Below are 18,978 nucleotides of genomic sequence, written 5' to 3'. Positions count from 1 at the left end.
AGCTGAGGGATGAATGAGCTTGAGCTAGTCCAGGACTAGTAACTCACTTCCAGCCACACTTGCTCTGAAATATCTCCTGCAGATGCACGACTTGCCTGACAGAAGAGGAATGCAGATTCCTCGGGAACCAGTTGACTTCATTACTTGATTTAATTACCTAGAGAAAGTTTGGATGGCCTGTGACATCTGAAAAATTGTGTCCCGTTTTCTGAGATAGCCATTCATAATCAAAGGTTGTAGAGATTTCTGTTTAACAGTTGTGAGGTCTCAGAGTTCTCCCAAACGTTTGACCAAGGCAGGATGTTTCTGCAAGGGACATGAGAACAAAAAGCAAGCAGGAGGAATCGTTGTGTGTCCCTGTGCTTTCACTTCAGATAGGAAGCAAACATCTTTGCCTCTGACTCAAAGGAAATAGGCACTTTGCTCTCTGCATGGGGGAGAAAAAGGAAAATACATATTGTTGGTGTTGTGGACGACCCTTGTTATCTTTCCTGTAGATAAGTATATTTGGAATACATCTGCTTGGTGGATCTTGCAAAACTATCAGTAAGACAAGTTCTCGATGAGCTAATCAAATTGCTAGCAGTTTGTGAGGGCTAATTATGAATTATCCAAAAAAGGATTAAGCTAAAGATGTAATTACAGGACTAAATGACAGCATTCCTGGATTTTCTTTGCCAACTCTGCCACTAACTTGCTTAGTGACCTTGGGTAAATCATTTAGCCTCTCTGTTGCTTTCATCTCAGATGGGACTAATACCTAACTTTAAGAGCTGTCATTAGGATTAGCTAATTAACGTTCATATACTGCTTTTAATCTTCAGAGCTCATTACCAACGAATCTCAAGAACTGTTTCTCTCTAAAATCTTACCAAAGGAGCAGATGTGTGGACAGCAGAACGATGGGGTACTTGCTAAATTGTCCCTTCTGTCCTCTGAATCAGCGCCCAGCTGCGCGCACGTGGTGCCTCGCGTACTTCTGTCTTCTGTACGCAACTCTGGGGTGCTGCTTGCACAGTAAGGACTGAGCTGTTAAGCCATATTCGTGCAATGCTCTGTGGGAAACAGAGTGTTGTGATTTGGGAAAACACAGTCTTTTAATGAGGAGAGTGATCAAAACTCTCTCCCTTTCATGCTCTTTTTTAATGAGATCTTCTGTCTCCCTCAAATTACCGCCGGTGTTGATGTTGCATCTCTCGAAGGCTGTTGAACAGAACAGATACCAGAAGAGCTGGGAGAATGTTAAGCCACGTCAGACAGAATAAAAACACCACTTCAGAAATCTAATCTCATTTCATAACGTGTGAGATACACACAACTGTAGTTGCTTGATGTGTTAAATAAGCAAGCTTGAATCTGACATCCTGCATGCTGTTGTAAGACGTAATTACTGATTAACACGTACATTTAAGCATTTCAGAACTGAATTACAGCTGTGCTGGTCCTCAGTTACTATATGGCTTACCACTTCATTACTCTTAGGATTAAATAAAATGCCTTCTGTTATAAAAGAGGTTAAAGAAATGATACAATGTGTTTCACGAATGGCCTGTCTCTAACAAAGGACATCATCCTTTCCTTCTTGCTGTTCTTTTTTAAAAGTCATCTAGTGCTCCAAAGTCACGTAAAGAGTTCCTTAAGTGTTTTCTGAAGTGGATGGAGGGGGAATGTAGGGACAGTTCTCTCTGATGGGTCAGGAGTCCAAACTGGGAAAGGGAATTCATTATTATTTCTGGTTTTTTCCAACCTCTGGTCAAGTGGATACAGTTACAACATTAAATAAAATGCCTTGTGACTGACCAACACTCAGAGCGGTGTTGGTCATTTGAGGGAAGAAGCATGGCTGAATGGGACAAGAAGTGTCTTTGGGTTGTGTGGGCAGATGGGTCAGTAATGAAAGAAAAAATAGACTTTATCCTTTTTGGTTTTAAGTTTCGTATCCCTTGTATAGATTTATTTAGACACCACAAGCTAGGAAAGCTACTTCCAAACACTTACTTGAGGGGTAGGGTAGAGAGGGGGCAAACTTGGTGAAAATTATCATATTGAGGGGTACATCTCAAAGCAACCTATTGAAGAGAAGGGCAGGAATGTGTATGAATCTCCTGGCCCCGGTGCGGGCTGGGAATGGAAGCAAGTCAGCTGATGGAGTCAGAGCTAGAGAAAGGAAATCTGGTCTAGGGAGTGGGACATGGCATTTTATGTCCAGAAACCAACTAACCAAGAAACTTCATACACAACCTTTGATAACTTTGTACATGGTTTAAAGTTACACACTACTCGGTACCTCACTCGGTGTCTTTCGACGGTCAGAGGCAAGCATAAGGTCTCGCTGGAAGCCTGAAGCAGGCTCGTATGAAATACCTGGAGTATTAGGAGATCAACATCATGTATTAATTTTTGACACCTGTATTTCACTGTAACATTCCCTTGCCTTGTTACAGGTTTAGTTTTGGATCCAAGCTATATTAAAGGTTTTTAAAATAATGTGAACTGACTTTCTTTAAGAGACCTATAGAACCTAGTTCAACATTGCACTTAGCTTTTAGAAGTACTGAAATAGATCTAAAAAAGAACTGGTTTTGCCACCACTGTGCATCATTCACTCAGAATTGCTATTAAATTAAAAGGTGACATTGCAGGAAATTACAGCAGAAATATTGTCTAGCCCAAGTCCATTCGAAATGAGAAATTTGTATGTATGCATTCATGGCAGGGAAGGTCAATACAAGGAATGATTATGTTTGTTTTCCAGGGCTGTTATGACTTGGTGACCAGTTTTATGGAGACAAATATGGGAATCATAGCTGGAGTGGCTTTTGGGATTGCGTTCTCACAGGTAAGTGCATAAACATTTCCCTTTCCCCCCCTTGTTTTTCCCTCTCTTTTTTTCTTTACCTGGACTTCAGGGGAAGGAAAGATTATGGAAAGGGACTGAACTCAGCATGCTCATTAGTCCTGAGGTCATCTGTTCATTGATTTTCTTTTTTTCAACTTAAATGAAGTTTCTCCTTGGGAATATCAGTTACGGTTGAGCTAATGACTAGCTCAAGGAAAACAACTTGTCCCTCCACTGGGTCAAATAGAGGTTAACCCAATAAAACATTGGCTTAAATGGAGCATAAACAGCTAAGAAGACAAATAGCTTATCCATTGTCTAGCTAGGCTTCTATCTTCCAAGCACTCCTGTTTTTTCTTAAAGGAGTCTAGAATTCAAATAAGAGTATACCCCCAGGCCTCCCTGCCCTGGACCTGGAGGGGGGAACTGGTTTTGGAGACCAATCTTACTTATTTTATTTCCTTTTAGCACTGAACACTGAGCAGAGATCTGCCAAAATCAGATTATTAAACCAACTCTTTGCCTGAACCAAAAGGAGTTTGGTGTGAGAGGGACAAGAGGAGAGCTGCTCCCTGATACTCAAACTGCCTTTACCTAGACAGGCATTGGGAAAGCTAAAGGCCTGGCCAGAATCTTCTGATCAAGAAAGGGCAGGAAAACACCCACTTGCACCTTTCAACAAGGTGCTTCTTTATACTCACTTCTGTGTGATGGCAAGGCCCCTCCTGGAAACACAGAAAAACGAGAGAAAGGGAAACACGGGCAATGCAGACGTGCTTGCAGAATGGTTCAGTATAAATGCACAGCGACGTGTGTGATGCCTGAATCATTTCTACCTGAGAGGCAATCTGCCCTCTCACTGTGGAGAGCACATAGTGCAACTGCAGATGTTTTATTCTGAATTGATTGTGCAACTTTTGTTTGCTTCGTTCACACAATATTAAAAATCTGGGTTCTGAGGCGTCACTGAAAATATGACTCTGTCTGGTGAACAACTTGTTTATCCAGTGGTTCGAAAAACCAGGTGGTAGGAAAAAATTATTTGGCTGCTTCTTAAAACTCAGAAATTCAGTTAGCAAGCTGCACTGGAAACAAGAGATTTGCCACTGACAGGCAAGTAAATTAATGGGAGGGCTGTGTCCACCCTCCTGCCCCTGCTGCATTGTGTGGTCACCCCGTGCTCGGCTTCACCGTGGTTTGATTAGTTCTCTCTCTGAGGTTTGATTTGCTCAGCAGTTACAATGGCCTCTGGGTTCTTCAGAGCAGCTGCCCCCAGGCCATGTGGAAAACAGCCACCGTATCCTCTCAGTCAACATGTGCGTGGCCCGAGGGAGCCCTAAAAACTCCTTGGTCTCAGACCAGGTGACTGTCCTGCCTTGGACGTGTCTGGAAACCCTTCTGGCCTCGGTGTTAGATGGGAGAAGCTCATGGTTTTGGTCTGTCAGCCGGTTTCATACGGGTGTAAACATTGGTTCATCGCACTGGCAGCCACCCAGAGCACGTGGGGGGAGTGTCAGGTCCTCAGGATCCAGAAGTGGTGAAACCACCAAGCTGGAGCCGTTGGTGCCCGTAGCAGGGGGAGGTTTGGGTCTGGATGGGGTTTTTTCTAATAGGCTGTTCTCTCTGTTATTGAATGGTCACGGCTGTCATGGTACCCTTTACCAACAGTGATTATGACTTGATTACTGCTGCAGGACTGTGAACTCTAGTTTCAGTTTGGTTTCTGGACAGCCAGAAGGCTACAAAGCATCTTTTGAAATGCTTCATGTAAAACTATCCAAAAGAAAAATGGGATGAGTAGAATTCTGTGATTCATATGCTGCAGGGGCAAATGCCTCAGTCGGGACCAGTGCTACCTGAAGGGCTTTAGCCTATTGTATGCATGACAGGCAAAGTGCCATCTTATCTTGCCCAAAAGTTGTTTGCAGCTGGGAGGGAGACTGTAGGAAGAGCACAGCTGGAGTTATGTTAGGAGTTTGGCATGTGCCAGGGTGTTTACTGCAGGTCATCAGTTGTTTGGGAGCTCGGCACAGGAAGGCGGGCGGGCAGTGCCGGCAGCGTGGTCCCTGCACCAGAGCCCTTTGGTGCAAGGTGAAATCAGTGTGACAGGCTGCAGGCAGCACGGGGTGGGGGAAGCACCCAAATGAAAACCAAAGTGTGTTTCTGATGTGGCATTGGCAGCCCACGCTGCCTGATGGCAGGGTGTACACCACTGCAAACCACTGTCCTCCCCTGAGGAAGCGCAGGGCTCTGGCACTCCGAGGAGATTCTCAGCTGCTTGGGAGAAGAGAGGGGATGCTGGGGAGAAAAATGCATCTCACCTGGGGTGTGAAGAATATAAGGCAGCCAGTTATCATTTACTGCCTAATCTGTTTTGCTGGACCAAATTAAAGCCAGTGTTTACAAATTGATTTGGGGTTAACAGTTGCTGGCAGTAATGCCAGGCAGTGCTCCAGCTGTAGGCGAGGTTTCACTGTTCCTACTGAGAATAGGTTTAATCTAAATAAAAGACAAATTAGATCATGTTGCTCTTCTACAGTAAAGCGTGCTCAAGGGCCTTTCCTTCCCATGATTTGTTAGGTGTTGACTAGCACGGGGAACATGCTGATTCCCAGAAATAGGGAAAGTTGATGTAATGGCATTGCACATCCTAACAGACCCGGCACAGACCTCCCAGCCAGAGTCAGGGTTCAAAAAGAACTGCGGTGTGCCTGTCACTGTCTGCACCTCTCCTCAGGTTTGAAATAACAACAATAAAACACAATCTGATTGGTTTTGGAGTCAGATGCCAAACACTGACTTCCAGCTGGAGTAATTTCAGTTTAGCAGGTGCTCTTTGGAGCAGCAAACTCATCGCTGTGTTATGCCCAGCAGAGATGATGAAGTTTTGCCTAGATAAAAGCTAAAGTGCAGGTGTTACCTTTAAGGGGCACAAGAGGCAGGGTTTTGGGGAGAGTTTGTACATTCTGGTTGCAGTAAGGTCCCTGAGTTGGGGAGTCTCAGTGCAGTGTTAAAGCCAAATTACTCCTTTTGTACTGGAGGGCTGGAAGCCAGATGCCCAAAACCATTTCCTGAGCTCACACGGTTCCCATCCTTTGAAGACACGTTCTCATGCAGCTACAGTCCCTCTCTGCAGTGTGCAGCATCCCCCTGCCCTCTTTGCTGCCCACGCTAACGTGAGAGGCTCTGCCTGACTGCAGACACAGCTCCAATGCGGACACCTTGTCTGCTGCGACTCCTATCCGAGCACAGAGAGGCTGAGGCTTGGCCCTGCACAGCATCACACCTCTGTCACCCCTTGCACCAGGGTTAGGGAGCGGGATCCCTACCAGGACCTGATACGTGACTTGAAATCTAATATAAGACTAATTTTGTTCCTTCTAAATACTGATCACTGTGGATTCAGCATGGAGATAGGACCCATGCCAGAGGCATGCCACGGCACAGGAGGTTCACTCGGGGAAGCGATTTGCGCCGTGTCTTCTATAATAGAGACAGGGAACCTGGGTGCTTGAAGATCTGCATATTGAGAACAGTAAATCATTCAACTTATTCCTGGTGGATAAAAAAAAACCTTCCAGTTTCAGCTTACCTGATCCCAGTTAGTTCCACACAGTTCTACTTACAGAAAATCTCTCAAGGAATGAGAAATGGTGAAGAAACCAAGACCCAAAATAAAATGGAAATTCAAACTGAACTTCAGTTTCTCTTCAGTGTAATAAGGTGCAATAAATATGTCACACAGGAGATCTTCCAGCCAAGGGTAACTCCTGCAAAATAACTGTATTAATAACTATATTAAAAAGCTGTTTATTGTGTTTGTGATGGAAGATAGAATTGCTAGGAAGTTGCTGTGGATGGATTTCAGTAGCCAGATCTGAAGTGGCTGCTGGAAGCCATGGAGAGATGAATGACATATGCACTGCATTCAGGTCTCTGGAATGAGTTCTGGCCAACAGGATGGGAATAAAGAAGACACAAACGGTTTTGTCAGGGTTTCCCAGTGCTCTAAGCCAAATAATTTGTCAGCATTTTAAAGGTTCCTGCAGCAGTACCAGAGTTATGGAGACAGGTTCTCAGTTCTCTGTGTGATAGTTCAGAGGACCAAAATAATCTTACAAAAATGGGGAGGGAAGGAGAAAAGTAATGGGACTATTAAAATAAATTAATAAGTGGATCAAAATTGAGGTGGGGTACTTGAGAGACAGTGGGAGCAAAGGGAAATGGATGCAACTTGTAGCAGCCAGTTTCTCCGCGGGGATCCTCTTAGGACAGTTCCTCTGGTTTCTCGAAGGAACCGCTGGGACAGGCTGCGCAATAGGGTGAGGGGCTTCCTCCCGCCTGGAGAGCAGCGGTTGCAAGTGACCCAGCAAAGGCAGAGGGCAAGGCAGGGGGTGGTTTGCAGACTGGGAGCCTCTAACCTGATGTAAACGCCGAGGACTGTAGTGAAAGGGAGCCCTGGGGAAAATCCAGCAGCTTACTACAGTCTTGCCGCTTCTTGGCTACAGGAGGCACAGGAGCTTTGTGGTTAAACATCAAAGTCTGTGCACCTCAGAGAACACATGGGTTTATATGTGTTCAGAGTGCTTCTGAGATATTTATTACAGCTCTGCTGTGTCCTGGTAATAGCTGGGAACAGCTGGGAAACAGACAAGTTTACTATGTGAGTGCTATAAGCACATGAAGGCATAAAGCAGCGTGTGGTCGGAGCCAAGCGTTGGTGAGCAGGGTAAAGGTCAGAAAGATTCATTCATGTGTAACCTGCCACTCGCCTTACGTGGGACTGGAGCAACCCAAAACTTTGTCACCTGCCTGTAAACCACAGAATCACAGAATCATAGGAGTTGGAAGGGACCTCGAGAGATCATCGGGTCAAAGCAGGTTCCCTAGGACAGGTTGCACAGGGAGGCATCCAGATGGGTCTTGAGTATCTCCAGAGAAGGAGACTCCACAGCCCCCTGGGCAGCCTGTCCCAGGGCTCTGTCACCCTCACTGTGTAAAAGCTCTTCTGCATGTTGGTGCGGAACTTCTGTGCTCCAACTTGAGGGATAGCAAGCTGGTGAGACAGGGCCACCCAGAGGTACCTACTGTGTTCTGCCTGTCAAAGCATGGACAAATATGTACCAGGGGAGTGCTACGGGATATGTCATTCTCCAAAAATGACCTGAGCTAAACAAACATCACAGGAGCAAGCCATGGGAGTGTCAAAGGCTCTCTGGTAAGCCCACAGAATGTGATGGGTGACTAGAATATGTAAGCATGGAATTGCAACGCCCAGCCAGCATATACCAGCCTTCTCACTGTCACTGGTCCGTGGGCTCCTGGGTGAACACAAGAGCACTCCAGCCACCAAATATGTTTCCTGCTGGAATACCTGTTTTGAGAAATTTAGTAGAAAAGGCAACCAGACGGCTAAAATATCTCCTTGGTATCAAGTGAGACTTTCAAAAGCTGAGGAGGGCTTTCAGCACCCACATCTCTTTTGGCAACAGACCCAAAAACTTAGTATCTTATGTTTTTATTGGGGGTTAGTCAAGAGGTGTTACCGGTGCCCCTCGTCTGGTTATAGCCAAGGCAGTGCCATCCTTGGTGTTTGGTGCCAAGATCGGGAGTTGCATGTGGAGGACAGTAGTGTTTGGTGCAGCTTTTGAAGGTGGTTCCAAGCCCGTTTGAGATGCCCAGAGCAATCCTGGTGGACTCTGAAACAGGAGCAGGAGCAGTAGCAGCAAATTTCTGGCAAGGGAAATGTGTCCCAAACAAAAACATTGACATCTTAGGGGCAGGAAACAGTTGATCTGGATTTGAGGTACCCTGCCTTGGTCTTGCTCTGGGCTGGTGCCAGCCCAAATCGAGCAGTTGGCTGGTAGAGATGAGGTGTTATTTTGGTGATGATCACATTAACGGGGAGCGGTGACGGCATGGGGAAAGGACACACAAACCCACATGTGACTTAGAGGAAGGAGACAGTTGGGTCGTTATCTACATGTGCTCTGCAGGCTCTGAGGGAGCCCCCCTGCTGCCAGAAGGTTCTGATCCCCCTCCTTAAGGACCCACCACTCCCTTCCAGTGCCCTCTGCCTGCAGTAGCCAGAGGTGGGCAGAGGTGCTGAGCCAGCCAGGGCACCCCTCGCTTGGCGTCTGGTCCAGCAAAGCCTGGTCCATCTGCAGAGACGGCCCTCTCGCCTCACCCCCGTAGCCAGGGATGAGCTGCAACAATCTGGATATGGTCTTGAGTTAATTAATTGTCCAAACCAAACGAGAAAAGGGAGGTTGAATTATTTATAGTATATTAACGCCCTTGGCATGTGCAGGAAACGCTAACAAACTGCAGTAGGCAAGCAGTGGAAATGACAGAGTGCTTATTGACCGCTGGGAGCCGGGGATCTGTTTCCAATAATCTGAGCGACAGCCAAGGGAATAGCAAAAGACCTTTTCTTTTTTTCTTTCTTTTTTTTTTTTCTTAATTTATTATTTATTTCCAGATTTATAACTCTCATTTCTCCCGTGCTGCATCATGTGTAACGAAAGCAGAACCACCCCGGGGCATGAAGGAGCTTTTCCCCAGCAGGTTAACAGGGCTCTGGGGGCCACCATCTCTGGGCGGTGGTGGGTGGGGAGGGACCTAGGTGGAGCTTGTGGGTACTGTGCCAATTTCCCTCACCAGTTTGCCCACCCACCCACCCCTGGCCAGGCAATGACAACGGTTTGAAAAGGAGCAAAAAGGCGTGCTGTCAATCAAATAAGTATGATAACAATCCAGGGGAACGTCTGACAGACAGGAGACTTTGATGTTGTTTCTCTCATTGGAGTGGCCCTTAAAGCAGGGTGTAAATGCATTGTGCACAGTAACTCCAGAATGTGAAATCTCTGCTGCCTATGGCCTCTCCTTTCCCCTGTGTTCCTTGGATTCAACCTAACTTCTGCTCTGCTTCTGCTCTTGTCCGGAACAGTTGATCGGGATGCTGCTGGCGTGCTGTCTGTCCCGGTTTATCACTGCTAACCAGTACGAGATGGTGTAACAAGGTGAGCTTCTCCTGCTTTCCCCACGGCAGGCTATATCTGCCCTGGTAAACTGTCACAGCTGTGCTGCTTCTGCTGAAGATAGTGGGCAAGGTTTAGATGCTCAGCGGTAAGCTCAGAATGAAGGCTTCCCATGGGATTTCTCTTTTGGGATTTGCATCCCAATATACTGTCTGGTTGAAAAAAAAAAGGGGAGGGGGGGGAACACAACAATGTCCTATTGAATGTTCTGTCGTTTCGGCTTTCCTCTTGAGAAGGGAGGGCAAAGTATCCACCGGGAATGTTGTTAGCAACCGAAGCAACCCACTTCTCTCCCTTTCCCCTCCCCTGACCCAGTCTTTCAGGAGCGCGAAGCCCAGAGCCTGTCTCAAGACCAGGAGCTGCCCAACTGGAGAAAGACTGAAACGAATGTTCTAGCACACACTGTCTCTCGCACGCACGCACACCCACACCCCCCACAAGCCAGCCCGTGCGCGCGCGCACTCGCACCCCCTCCTCCCGAACTCTGCCCCCTGCGTAGTGTTCCATTCTGTGAAGTACCGCGGTGCCGCCAAGAGCAGCCGGGTCCCCCTCGGCCTCCGGACCCCGACCCCGTCCCCGCAGCTCGGCCTGGGACGGCACCGTATGTATGTTCTTGGTCACACAGTAGTTGCATCGTAAGTTAACAAAGGTAATTCATTAACAGCATTGATCGGGCTGTGCATGTAGTGACTGGAGGGCGTAATTAGCCTTTCACCATGGTTAATAAGTGTTGCACACGTTCATATAAACCGGTATATGAAATATATATTCTTTTGGTTTTACCTTAATTTCTTGGTTTGTTTATTGCTTTACTAAGGTTTCCATCCTTTCCCCCTTCCCTGCGCCTGCCCCCCCTTCCCCAGAAACAAAGGAATCAGTAACATACCATAAAGATACTTGAAAACGATGTTAAAAATGTTGTGCTTGAAGGGAACCGTTATTCCTGATGTTCTTCTACATCTTTAATTCTTACTCAGTGTTGTATGCCTAGTGCGTATCCCGGTAGGCTTTGTCTAGTGCACCTTGCCTCTGAACCCGATCCCGTGTAATACTGTTACTAAGCTGTGTTGTTGCTTACTGTGAAGGCAGGAGTTTTGCTTCCTTTATTTTCATTAGGTAGTTAATGAACTAATTGAACTGTGCTGTACTGCGGCCTTCATACCTTTTTCCTGTCCTTTCTTTTTCTTCCTTTTTTTTGCATCGAGGTTGCCGCCACCAAATACACTGTTGAATCGAATCGAAGTGAAAACACACACATAGACACACACACACACACAAGAAAGAAAGAAAATAAAAATCACAAAAAGACACAACAGGCATATGAAATATTTTTGGGGGAAAGCAGAAGTTTAAAACCTTTTTAAAAAAAAAAAATAGGACTTTTTTAATAATGCCTCTGTCTAGCATGCCAACGAGAATGCATTGATATTGTGAGTATTTGTGATATACGTATTAATAAATGGAACCATTACGGATTTCTAGCCGCTTCCTTTTCGTTCTTTAGTCGTAACAAATCTCTCTTGGGTGGGGAAGTGAACATGAAACACAAGTGCACAGCTTGGAGGGACATGTCTTTATGCTTACTTAAGCAACTAACTTCCTTGTGATAGAAAAAACCCCACATTGTTGCCCTGGAAAAATAGAGACGGAATTGTTTCAAAATTCCTAGGAAAACCTTCCACAGCTGGTTTGACCATGTGACCAGCATACCCTCTGCTTTGCAGCTTTTCTTCTTGTGACTGAAAGCAGCGCTTACTCATCCCATCCTTAGCACCACGCGTGCTTTGGGCATTCAGCACTTGTCTCCAGTTTTGTTGGAGGTGGGAGAAGAGAGATTGGGGGTTGGGGCGGGGGGAGTGGGTAATAGCCGTCTTTGCTGCATCCCTGGAAAGGCAGGTGTTTGTCTCTGTCTCATTTGAACACGAGGGGTTGCAGATCCAGTGGAAGTTTTGGACCGAGCCCTTCACAGCAGGCAGAGAAGAAGACTTGAGGAGGAAGGGGCTGTGCAGCGTCTGTGTCGGCACAGCCCATACAGCTGCTGGAGTCCCAGCCCACCCTCCATCCATCTGTCCACCTGTCACAGCCACCCGCGTGGTTTCTGCGACCCTCTGCCTGGGGGGGGGGGCTGCCCTGCGTGCTGCCTCCAGCGTCCGCTCCCTACGGATGAACCTTTGGGTGGTGCTGGCCCGTTGGTGCGCCCTTTGCCCACAGCTCGAAGGGCCCACGGCAGAAACACCCCTGTTTGTGTGTGTGGGGGTGACATTTTACAGACCCCGGTGGCGTCTCCGGCTTTATTCAGAGAGCACTTCCAGAGCAGGGAGCGGTGGGACCCTGGTTGCTTGGCTGGGGAGGTGAGAAGTCGGTACTCTGCCTTGCTCTTGAAACACAGGTAACGGCTTTTATAGGTCTGATCCGCTGCCGGAACGAAAGGCTGCGGTTTGCTGCGCAGTCCCTGCTCCTGTATTTGGTCACAGCTCAGAGTGTCACACTCAGCCTGGGTCACAATCTGCATTTTTCAGCCTGGCTGTAAAATGCACCAACCCCACCGTGCGCAGCCCTCGGCGGGTTGTGTCCCTGCGCTGCCCGGGAGCTCTGGCTGTGCTGAGGGCTGGGGGCACCGTAACCCGCTCCCACAGCCCTCCTTTGCTCCACAAAGAACATGAGCAACTTGCATTTTCTTCATCACTTAGGTTTTCCCTGTTGTAAGGTGTAGGTAATGGGGACAAAAGGGCTTAGTTTATCTGGGCAAGAGGGACATGAAGGTGCTGGGGAGTCTGAAATGTATGTTGAGGCAGGATGCTGTTATGGCTGGGGGTGCAATGACTTCCAGATGAAGACCTCTATTCCCAAGGCCACCTGTATCTGAGATGTCCCCCTACTACTGTGAGCGACTTGCACGTACTGAACTTGGTGGCACTTCTGTGGAAGTCATTTTACTGATATTCTTTTTTCCCTAACAAGCAAATGACTTCACCTCAGAGGAAGTAATGCATTCACAAAGGCAAGTCATCCACCGCCCTCCCCTTCCCCCTTCTTCCCCCCTTCGCCTGTCCTTGCCGTTCCAAAGCTAATAGGAAACAGAGATTTGTAAATAAGAGAAGAGGAAGCTGCTCCACAGTTTAAAACCTGCTCTCACTAAAGCACCTACCACAAGGGAGTGGGCTGCCTTCAGATGCTGAGAGCACCAGTAGAGCGCCTGCAGAAAGGCTGGATGGTTTGTGTGCGCTTTGCTGGGGACGAATGTGCCCGGTGCAGGGTGCAGCACCCCCGTTTGCAGTCCCTTCCGAGGGCACACTAAGACTCTCCGGTGCCCACTCGGTTGCTGGGGCGACGCGGCGCGGCAGCGATGCAGCTCCCGCAGGCGCAGGAAGTTCGCAGGGGGATGTTTTTCCACCCGAGAAAGAACTGGCCTTCCAGCCGCCCCAGTTTCCTTCCCCTATTCATCCCTGGGCAGGTCTCCCCCTCCCCTCCAGAGAGGCTGACACCCCCTTCTTCAGGAGCCACCAGGGACCTTCCGGAATGGAAAAGCACCAGCGTCTTCTCCCTTTTCTTTCCCTTTCTTCTTTTTTTTTTTTTTTTTGTTTCCTCTTTCCTTTTTTTCTTTTTCCCAAAAGAAAGAGTTGTTTGTGCCAAAAGCTGTTTCTTTTGAAGATGCTGGTGGTGGCTGACAGGTCAGCAGGCCCACAAATTGCTCCAGCTTTCCTGTCCCCATTCAGTAAAGCATGTGCTCTGCTTTGAAGCATGATGGGTGAATGAGGTCCATTCAGCAAAGCCCTTCGGTGTGTGTCAGTAGTTCCCCTCAGCCCAGCAGCACCCCCGCTTGTATGGGGTAGGTGTGTAGCTTGGGATCTCAACAGCTTCTGCAGAGAGGCTCAGGCTGGTGAAGGACCTGCCAAAGGCTTCCCCAGCAACATTCAGCCCCCCAGCTTGAGCTGGGGCCAGGCAGCAGCAGCTCCAGTGGGCAGGGCTGCACTAGCTGGCACGGTGGCATCCCTTGCCCTGGGCACAGCGGTGGAACAGAAACAAAGCCCGAGCTGCTGAGTATGGGTTACATGTCAGCTGGGCACAGATGTGCAGGACTTTTCCCACAGTGTTTGCGGGGTACAGGGGCTTTGCCTCAGGGGCTGACATCTGCTCTCTGATCTGAATCCTGCTGCGCCCAGGCTCTGGCTGCAGCAGCAAAAGTCTTCTGCTGCAAACACTGCACTAGAGCTGGGCAAGAGAAGGGTGGGCAGGTCTGGGAGTCCAACAAGGTGATGGGATGACTAGATGAGTTTCCAGAGGGGTGGGAGGAACAAGGCATGGCTGGGGAACAGGGTCAATGGAAGATGGAGTGGGACTAGGGGAGGAGGAAGGAGGGATGTTGAGACCATCTCATTTCAGCCCTAGTGAAAGCTGCCAGTTTGGTTTGGCTGCGATGTGGACCAGTGGCCTTTGCATATCTCCCAGGGCTGGCTGCTGCTGCTAAAGACAGCCCTGAGGTCTGCTGAGATGCTGCTGTGAAGGTGATGTTTCACACTAGCACCGAAGTGCAGCTCTGGGAGCAGGCAGCCATGCTGCAGGCCTTGTTGGCCGCTCCACTGGTGGGCAGGCATTGCTGCGGAGGAGGCTGTCTTACCAGATTCCAGCCTATTACTCCTCAGAGGACGCAATGCAGGGGCTAAAATGATTTTATCATCTGTGACTCTTCCCCTTGACTTTAATGGCACATTACCATTGAAGATCATTTTAAGGTTAGAGAATTATGCTTGCTGCCAGCCAAGGCCATGCTCCGTTCAGTGAAGATTGTGCCCATCCCACGGGAGGGACAGGGAGGGACAGGAGTGATCAGGATGGCAGACTTCTACCCAGGCTGAGTCAGGGCTGCTTCAGTACCAACCTGTGCAATAAAAATAGAAATCTTCCCGATTCGCCACACAAATGAGGCTTCTGCTTTTTTCTGTAAGGAAGAGTGTTTTACTTTCTTCATCCCCCCCCACCACTCCCAAATGTGTGAAATCTGGTCAGCCTTCTGCAGGCTGCTTTCACCAGCTTGGCCTAATTTTGAAGAAAAAAAGCTGTTGCTTTTGCCTTTTGCTTGTCATTGCACCTGCTCCTGTTGCAACTGGGAAGCATTTTATTCAACGGGGGCTACGGTTTTGCCCAACGTGATATTTGGTATGTGAGAGCTCATTATAAGTGCGCGGTGCTGAGCCAGCAGCTCGCCGAGCTCCGGAGCCTGTTCTGCTCTGTTCTCACGGTAGCACGGCTATTTCTGGTCCCCACTGAAGCTATATATAGGTGACACCGAGTACTTATTTTAGATTGCAGCCCTCCCATGTGGTCACTAACTGGGGTGTGCATACGCACACACCCACATTTCACAGAATCGCAGGGGTTGGAAGGGAGCTCCAGAGACCATAGGGTCCAACCCCCCTGCCAAAGCAGCTCCCTAGGACAGGTCACACAGGGAGGCATCCAGATGGGTCTTGAATATCTCCAGAGAAGGAGACTCCACACCCCCCTGGGCAGCCTGTCCCAGGGCTCTGTCACCCTCACTGTGAAAAAGTTCTGCCCCATATTGGTGCGCAACTCCCTGTGCTCCAACTTGAGGCCATTGCCCCTTGTCCTGTTCCCACAGACCACTGAGAGGAGCCTGGCCATTTCCCCCTGTGCCCCACACTTGAGATATTTATAAACACCAATGAGATCCCCTCTCAGTCTTCTTTTCTCAAGGCTGAGCAGCCCCAGCTCACTCAGCCTTTCCTTGTAGGGGAGATGCTCCAGGCCCTTAATCATCTTCATGGCCCTGCGCTGGCGCACTACACAACAGCGTAACTCCCGATGCGACGTGCTCTCCCAGTGCAACTACCAAATCACCAGAATGCTATTTTTTTATTCACTATATTCATGTAACCCAGCACATTGGCCAAGGCTTTCAGAAGCATGAGACTTTGGGCAGCTCCCCAGAGGTATTTCCAAAATGCTGTAGCTTTCAAAGAGTGCTGAGAGACCCACCTTTTGGGAATGCGCTTCTTTCAAAACCTCTCAGGGCACTCAGGAGTGAAAATACATCTTTAAAAGCCCTAGCTGTTCTTAAAATGGAGAGTATTCATCCAAGAACACCCACCCCCACACACATTATTTTTTTAAAATCACAATATTTCCAGAGGGGAAACGTGGACAACTTTCTGACGTGCATGGAAGCCAGGGATTGTGCACTTTGCCTTCTTGAGTAGAGAATCAGAAATCATGACATGAGAGAAGAACTGGATATGTGGGGGAAAAAAGAGCAAAAAATTTTTAACACTCAATTTTTGAAGTCCAAAGTGTTTGAAATGGAATGTATTTCAACCTGACAGTGTCCCCCACACAGTGATGCAGCAATCTCCAGCTGCAAGCTGGCCAGCCTCAGCGCGGAAGCTTTGGGGAAAGGTTTGGAGTCCGGTCCAGATGGGACTGTTGCCTGCCAGGACACCCCCAAGGGCGACAGCAGCCTTTTGTGGGTGCCTACAAGCATGCCAGAAACTGCCACGGTTCACATGCCTCAACTCCTGGCCAGTGTCAATCCATGGCACTACCTGAGGCCTTGCAGGAGCGATTTGACGCCCGTCATTTCCTACCCTGATCCCATGGGCTTACTGTGGCCCTATGGCATTTACCTTTAATACCATGTTTGTCAGTTATTGCTGGCTCAAAAGAACAGTGCTTACATTTATTATTTGGTATCGTCAGGCCTGCAGTTATTAGTAATTAAAAGTAAACAAAAAAATGGCCCAGAATTTCCTTCACCCTGAAGCTCACTGTGACCCAAATGTCAGATGTATTTGTCCCACATACAAGAACTGGTCCATCGAGCCCATGGGTAACTGCCATGTGCTACTCCATTTACCTTCCTGCCACCCTGGTACTTGCAGGGCCAGGGACTGCCCCCTCCCCACAGGCGAGTGGGAGCTCAGCCCCATGGGGAACCAGCCCAAGCCCCATGCACTCCTGCTGCTGCTCCAGCACCAACAGCCCAATGAAACCACTATTCAAGACCCATCTGGACACCTGTCTGTGCAATATGTGCTAGGGAGCTGCTTTGGCAGGGGGGGTGGACCCAATGATCTCTCGAGGTCCTTTCCAACCCCTACAATTCTGTGATTCTGTGAAGTACTGGAAACAATCCTCCCCGTGCTGTGTGGAAGTCTGAGGCAGCGTGAGGGGATGAGGCTTGGAAAACCCTGGCTGGTACCACAGCAGGCTCGAGCACTGAACTGAGGGTAGACTGGCGTAGTCCAAGGGGCTTTGTAATGGTGGGGTTTCCTCCTGATGCTTACCCAGGTAGCTGAGATGCTCCCTGCTTGTTTGGACTACCCATTTTAAGTGTTACAATGTGAAAGGGAAATCAAAAAGCAAATCAAAATCATCTCTATGAGACCCATTCAATAAAAAAGTTATTGGCAATTAGCACTTTTTTTATAAAAAAGTAATTAGCCCTCCTGCCCTGAGAATTAACAAATGCTTTTTATTACACCCTAAGGGGTAATCAACCCAATAATAATCCACTTCAGACGAATGTTGTTCTAAAACGATGTTGTTTGACAACAAAGGCAGCAGGACGGTCACAAACACAAACTACTCAGGCAAATGCTGGAGCTGGTTGCTTCAAAATGAAAGGCCATTAATAATTTTCATGGATTACTGCGATAGGTCTGACTTCTTACTCATTAAGGAGATGAAGCAACACCTACAGGAAAGAGCAGTGCTTCGAGTGACCCTGGGTGCAAAGCTTAGGAAGTCAGTGGAGATGTACTAGTGCTGGCTACTGCAGCATGAACAGGACTTGGCTGCATGGTTGTCTGGATGGGGTGATTTTACCATCTAAGTTCCCCTCCAACCTGCATGTCCCGTCTGGCCCTTGCTCAGCCTGGGTCTGGTGGGGATCCAAACTGCTCCTGCTCCTGCTGCTCAGGGGGCTGCTGCCACCACAGCTCGTGGCAGCCAGGCTTTAAAAGCTTCCCCATTACACTTAGAAACCTGAGGATTTCAGCCTGGAGAGGAGAAGGCTCCAGGGAGACCTTACTGCAGCCTTACAGTACCTGAAAGGGGCCTACAGGAAAGCTGGGGAGGGACTTTTTAGAAGGGCATGGAGTGAAAGGATGAGGGGGAATGGGTTTAAATTGGAAGGGCGTAGATTTAGATTGAATATTAGGAAGAAATTCTTCCCTGTGAGGGTGGTGAGTCACTGGAACAGGCTGCCCAGGGAGGTGGTGGCTGCCCCCTCTCTGGAAGTGTTCAAGGCCAAGTTGGATGGGGCATTGAGCAGCCTTGTCAAGTGAGGGTGTCCATGGCAGGAGGCGGGAACTTGATGATCTTTCATGTCCCTTCCAACCCTGACTACTCTATGATGCTGTGATTCAAGTGAAGAGCTGAATCCTCCCTTCCAAGCTGGGCTGCCAAATTAGAGAGAAGTGGTTTAGGATGGCACTGCGGAGCTTGAGAACTTACCCTGTGAAAAGACAGCGTGGAATGGGAGCTCTAATTAAGGAGGACGTTGGCAAACTTACCTGCTTCAGGTAAGATCTTTCTCACCCACATCTCTCCCTACAAGGAGAGCCTACCGTTTACAAGGGAGCCTATTCCCACCCCCAGGCAAATAGACTCCTCCAGCCTCTCCTACTTTCCATCCCTCTCCTGGGGAGCAGAGACATACACCACTCACACTCCCACCCCCCACCCCTGGGCCTGGGCCTCCCCCCACGGCCTCCCCCGCCATGGAGGGGACAAGGACTGCGCAGGGATGGTGCTGCAGGGAGAGGCAAACGTGGCAAAGGGCTCAGGAGCCAACACAAACTTTAACAGTCAGCTCCACCAAACGCCTCTGCAGTGGCCTCATCTCTGCTCCGGCCCCAGGCTGCGCGCAGCCAGACACAACACCCAGCTGCACAGTGAGGGTAACGATGGCTTAACCGGCGTTGGGGTGCTGCCTGGAGGCGACAGCGCCCTGTCAGAGCACCGTCTCACGGGGTATGTCAAGGGAACGTCGTCCTGTCAGGGAGCTCAGGCTGTAGGTGTAAGGAGGGGAACAAACAGGGGCTGGAAATAACAAGAGAATTAGGCAGCGTGGGGGCTACT

General features: G+C 48.8%; 1 protein-coding gene across 1 annotated transcript in view; it reads left to right on the top strand.

Annotated features, from left to right (window-relative positions):
• The window catches only part of TSPAN7 (tetraspanin 7), a 100,830-nt gene extending 89,476 nt beyond the window's left edge, over positions 1-11,354 (top strand). Inside the window, exons 6-8 of the mRNA XM_084269560.1 lie at positions 2,756-2,839; positions 9,789-9,861; positions 10,195-11,354. Of these exons, the coding sequence (XP_084125686.1) occupies positions 2,756-2,839; positions 9,789-9,857 (153 nt within the window). The 3' untranslated portion in view covers positions 9,858-9,861; positions 10,195-11,354. The remainder of the gene's footprint in view (positions 1-2,755; positions 2,840-9,788; positions 9,862-10,194) is intronic.
• Positions 11,355-18,978: the final 7,624 nt, after the last annotated feature.

Source organism: Gallinula chloropus (assembly GCF_964237585.1).
Source record: "Gallinula chloropus genome assembly, chromosome: 1".
NCBI classification, from domain to species: Eukaryota; Metazoa; Chordata; class Aves; order Gruiformes; family Rallidae; genus Gallinula; species Gallinula chloropus.
Note: the sequence above shows the minus strand (reverse complement) of the source record. Positions and strands in the feature narration are given on the sequence as shown.